The sequence below is a fragment of the Vipera berus genome (assembly GCF_964194415.1).
Source record: "Vipera berus genome assembly, chromosome: 2".
Lineage (NCBI taxonomy): Eukaryota > Metazoa > Chordata > Lepidosauria > Squamata > Viperidae > Vipera > Vipera berus.
This window is the reverse complement of record NC_138203.1, coordinates 103,682,514-103,687,535: the sequence shown is the minus strand read 5'-3', so window position 1 is coordinate 103,687,535 and position 5,022 is coordinate 103,682,514. Positions and strand designations below refer to the sequence as shown.

The 5,022-nt window shown below is 43.1% G+C and overlaps 1 protein-coding gene across 1 annotated transcript; it reads right to left on the bottom strand.

Annotated features, from left to right (window-relative positions):
• Positions 1-3,599: 3,599 nt before the first annotated feature.
• Positions 3,600-4,683, bottom strand: LOC308660947 (olfactory receptor 10AC1-like; the record flags this gene model as incomplete). The annotated part of the gene is made up of 1 exon (XM_081315594.1): positions 3,600-4,683. The coding sequence occupies one exon, from the start codon at positions 4,681-4,683 to the stop codon at positions 3,727-3,729; it is 957 nt and encodes a 318-aa protein (XP_081171720.1). The 3' UTR covers positions 3,600-3,726.
• Between the last annotated feature and the right edge of the window lie 339 nt (positions 4,684-5,022).

Here is a 5,022-nt window from a genome sequence, read left to right as displayed (position 1 = left end):
GACAGGAATGGGTGAATTTAATTCAGATGACCATTAGGTATACTACTGTGGGCAAGAATCCCTCAGAAGAAATGGAGAAGCCTTCATAGTCAATAAAAGAGTAGGAAAAGCCTTGGTGGAGCAGTAGGCTAATGCCTCCTTAAGTAACACCAGCTGCCTGCAATTAGTGCAGGTTCGCATCCCACCAGGCTCAAGGTTGACTCAGCCTTCCATCCTTCCGAGGTAGGTAAAATGAGGACCCAGATTGTTGGGGGCAATTAAGCTGACTTTGTAATAATGCCGCTTGGGGTGTGTGTGAAAGCCCTAATAAGCAGGCATATACATAGAATGAAGGCTACTGCTAAGCTTGTAAGCCGCCCTGAGTCTTCGGAGAAGGGCGGGATATAAATGGAATTAAAATAAATAAATAAAAAAATAAAAGCAATACTGGGATACAACGCCCCAAATGACAGAATGATCTCAGTTCGAATCCAAGGCAAACCATTCAATATCACAGCAAGTCTATGCCCCAACCACCAGTGCTGAAGAGGATGAAATTGACCAGTTCTATGAAGCCCTACAGCACCTTATAGAACTAACACCAAAAAATGATGTCCTTATCATCATGGGGGATTGGAATGCTAAAGTAGGAAGCCAAAAGATAACTGGAATAACAGGCAAGTTTGGCCTTGGAGTACAAAATGAAGCAGGGCACAGGCTGATAGAATTTTGTCAAGAGAATACGATGGACATAGCAAACACTCTTTTCCAACAACCCAAGAGACGGCTCTACACATGGACATTACCAGACGGTCAACACAGACATCAGATTGACTATCTGCTTTGCAGCCAAAGATGGAGAAGCTCTATACAGTTGGTAAAAACAAGACCAGGAGGTGACTGTGGCTCAGACCATGAGCTTCTCATTGCAAAGTTTAGGCTTAAACTGAAGAAAGTAGGGAAAAGCACTAGGCCACTCAAGTATGAATTAAATCATATCCCTGTTGAATATACAATAGAGGTGAGAAATAGTTTTAAGGAATTAGATCTGATAGATAGAGTGCCTGAAAAACTATGGACAGAGGTTCGCAACATTGTACAAGAGGTAGCAACTAAAACCATCCCAAAGAAAAAGAAATGCAAGAAAGCAAAATGGCTATCTGAGGAAGATTTGCAAATAGCTGAGGACAGGAGGGAAGCGAAACGCAAGGGAGAAAAACATAGATACACCCAACTGAATGCAGAATTTCAGAGAATAGCTAGAAGAGATAAGAATGCCTTCTTAAATGAACAGTGCAAAGAAATAGAAGAAAACAATAGAATAGGGAGGACCAGAGATCTTTTCAAGAAAATTGGAGAGATGAAGGGAACATTTAATGCAAAAATGGGCATGATAAAGGACCAAAATGGCAGGGAACTAACAGAGGCAGAAGAGATTAAGAAGAGATGGCAAAATTACACAGAAGAACTATACAAGAATGAGCTTAACGTCCCTGATAATCACAATGAGGTGGTCACTGACCTCGAGCCAGACATCCTAGAAGGTGAAGTGAAGTGGGCCTTAGAAAAGCTGAGCAACAGCAAAGCTAGTGGAGGTGACAGTATTCCAGCTGAGTTATTGAAAATCTTAAAAGACGATGCAGTAAAAGTGCTACACTCAATTTGTCAGCTTTGGAAAACTCAACAATGGCCACAGGATTGGAAAAGATCAGTTTACATTCCAATTCCGAAGAAAGGCAATGCCAAAGAATGTTCAAACTATCGCACCATTGCACTCATTTCTCATGCTAGTAAAGTTATGCTTAAAATCCTACAAGCTAGACTCCAGCAGTATGTGGATCGAGAACTACCAGAAGTACAGGCAGGATTTCGAAGAGGCAGAAGAACTAGAGATCAAATTGCCAACATACGCTGGATAATGGAGAAAGCTAGGGAGTTCCAGAAAAACATCTACTTCTGCTTCATTGACTATGCTAAAGCCTTTGACTGTGTGGATCACAACAAACTGTGGCAAGTTCTTAAAGAGATGGGAGTACCAGACCATCTTATTTGTCTCTTGAGAAACCTATATGTGGGCCAAGAAGCAACAGTGAGAACTGGACATGGAACCACTGATTGGTTCAAAGTTGGGAAAGGAGTCCGGCAAGGCTGTATACTGTCACCCTGCCTATTTAACTTATATGCAGAGCACATCATGAGAAAGGCAGGGCTAGATGAATCAAAAGTTGGAATTAAGATTGCCGGGAGAAATATCAAAAACCTAAGATATGCAGATGATACCACTCTAATTGCAGAAAGTGAAGAGGAACTAAAGAGCCTCTTGATGCGGGTGAAGAAGGAGAGTGCAAAAGTTGGGTTGAAACCTAACATTAAGAAAACCAAGATCATGGCATCCGGCCCTCTCAATTCCTGGCAAATAGATGGGGAAGAAATGGAGGTAGTGACAGATTTTATTTTCCTGGGCTCCAAGATCACTGCAGATGGGGACTGCAGCCAAGAAATTAAAAGATGCTTGCTTCTGGGGGCAAATCTAGACAGCACACTAAAAAGCAAAGACATCACCCTGCCAACAAAAGTGCGTATAGTCAAGGCTATGGTCTTCCCAGTTGCAATGTATGGCTGTGAAAGTTGGACCATAAGAAAGGCTGAGCGCCAAAGAATTGAGGCCTTTGAACTGTGGTGCTGGAGAAGATTTCTGCAAGTCCCTTGGACTGCAAGGCGATCAAACTGGTCAGTCCTAGAGGAGATCCACCCTGACTGCTCTTTAGAAGGCCAGATCCTGAAGTTGAAACTCAAATACTTTGGCCATCTAATGAGAAGGAAGGACTCACTGGAAAAGAGCCTAATGTTGGGAAAGGTTGAGGGCAAGAGAAGAATGGGACGACAGAGAATGAGGTGGCTGGATGGAGTCACTGAAGCAGTAGGCGTGAGCTTAAATGGACTCCAGAAGATGGTAGAGGATAGGAAGGCTTGGAGAAATGTTGTCCATGGGGTCGCGATGGGTCGGACATGACTTTGCAACTAACAACAACAATAGGCTACAAGTCCTATAATCTTGTATTCTATAGTCTACAACACCATCAGTTAAAGACTTCTGATTGGTGAAGTCTAGGAAGAGAGTTTTCTCTGCTGTAGCCTCTGCCCTATGGATTGTTCTTCCCCCAGAGGTGAAGTGTGTGCCATTCCCCTGGCATTCCAAAAAGGAGTTAAGGAGTTAAGACATGGCTCTGCAGCCTTGCATGGAGAGCCCAGGGGGGCACACAGCCATGGATTTAGTTAGTCCCCTGAAAACCTTCCCTTCACTTTTTAACTAATTTTAATCTCTTGTCTCCTCTTACATTTTTAATTTCTTTAAAACTTTTATATATGCTCTCTGATATTTTAACATTGTTTCTGTACACCATTCTGAGTCCCTCTTAGAGAGAGATGGACAGTACAGAAATGTGAAACATAAATAAAGTGTGAGTATGTATGGTTAAGCATGTATACTACACAGACATTAATTATGCCTTGCACAATTGTGACCCATCCACCAAGATGAATTAACAATTAATGTTTGACCATCCCAGGCAGAGGGCAAAGAGAGAAGATTAATTGATGAATCATAGTTGGTGCCTTGGTTTTTTTTATTTGTTTTCTTTCCATTAGACAAGAAATATACAAGATTTCCCAATATACAAGAAATATTGATTTCATGGATTCTGGGCTGGACTCAATTTACTTCCTCAGAAATGAGCAGGTCAGCTTTTAAAAATGCTCCAGTTTGGATGACCCAATCTTTTTTTTCAATAACTTCCTCACAGCTCCTTTGATTTCTTTGTTCCTGAGACTATAAATTAAAGGATACAGCAGGGGGGTAAGGTTGGTATAGACAAGGGCTACCATCTTATCTCGATGGGGTGAGTAGCTAGACTTGGGTCGGACATATATGAAAGTGGCACAACCGTAGTGCAAGACTGTGACCACCATGTGAGAGATGCAAGTGGAGAAGGCCTTACCTCGGCCAGAGGAATCATGGATCCTCATCACAGCAAGGCAGATGCAGGTATAAGAGATAAGAATGAGGAGGAAAGGGAGGAGAAGGATGAGTGTGCAAGCTACGAGGAGGGGAAGCTCACTGATATAGCTCTTGGTGCACGCCAAGTGGAGAAGAGCAGGGACGTCACAAAAGAAGTGATCAATATGGTGGGAACTGCAGAAAGGCAAGTGGAAGACAGCCACAGTCAGCCCCAGAGAAACCACAAAACCTCCAAGGCAACAGATGACCAAAAGTTGAAGACAGAACTCTTGGTTCATCACTGCCATGTAGTGTAGGGGCTGACAGATGGCCACATAGCGGTCATAAGACATGGCTGCAAGGAGGAAACATTCAGCTCCCCCCAGAGCTACAAACAAATGCATCTGGGTAGCACAGCCCACAAAAGAAATGGTGCTTCCCCCATTGCTCAACAGGTGAGCCAGTGCTTTGGGAGCAATGATGAGGGTATAACACAGCTCAATGGCAGAGAGCTGACAGAGGAAAAAGAGCATGGGAGGACGGGAGGGCTCAGCTGACACAGCCAAGAGAATCAGCAGGTTTCCTGCAAGGGTAGCCAAGTGCAACCCAAGGAGGATGAAGAAAAAGAAAACCCGGAAGTGGAACAGGTCAGAGAATCCAAGCAGCAGGAATCCCATGCTTGATGATGTCTGGTTATTGCTCTCCATGGAATTGTCCACAGACATTAGACCTGCAAGAGAGAAAAGAGTGAGATGAGAGAATATAGATGGAAAGATGAAAGTAACCATCCACCCATTCCCAGCAGTTTACTTGTTGTGGTCCAAGTACCCATGGAAACTACTACCGGTAGAAGTAGAAAAGGAATAGCAAACTAAAAACCACCAATGTCCCCAGTTGTGAGGAATGATAGTAAATTGGGAGGTGTGCACAGCTTTCATGTATTTTGTGTAAAATGTATTGTTACTCCTGCAGTATATTCTAGAAAAACGAGATCTTCTTGCATTTCCTTTCTTCTACACCTTCAGAAATCTTGCAAGAAGGAAAGG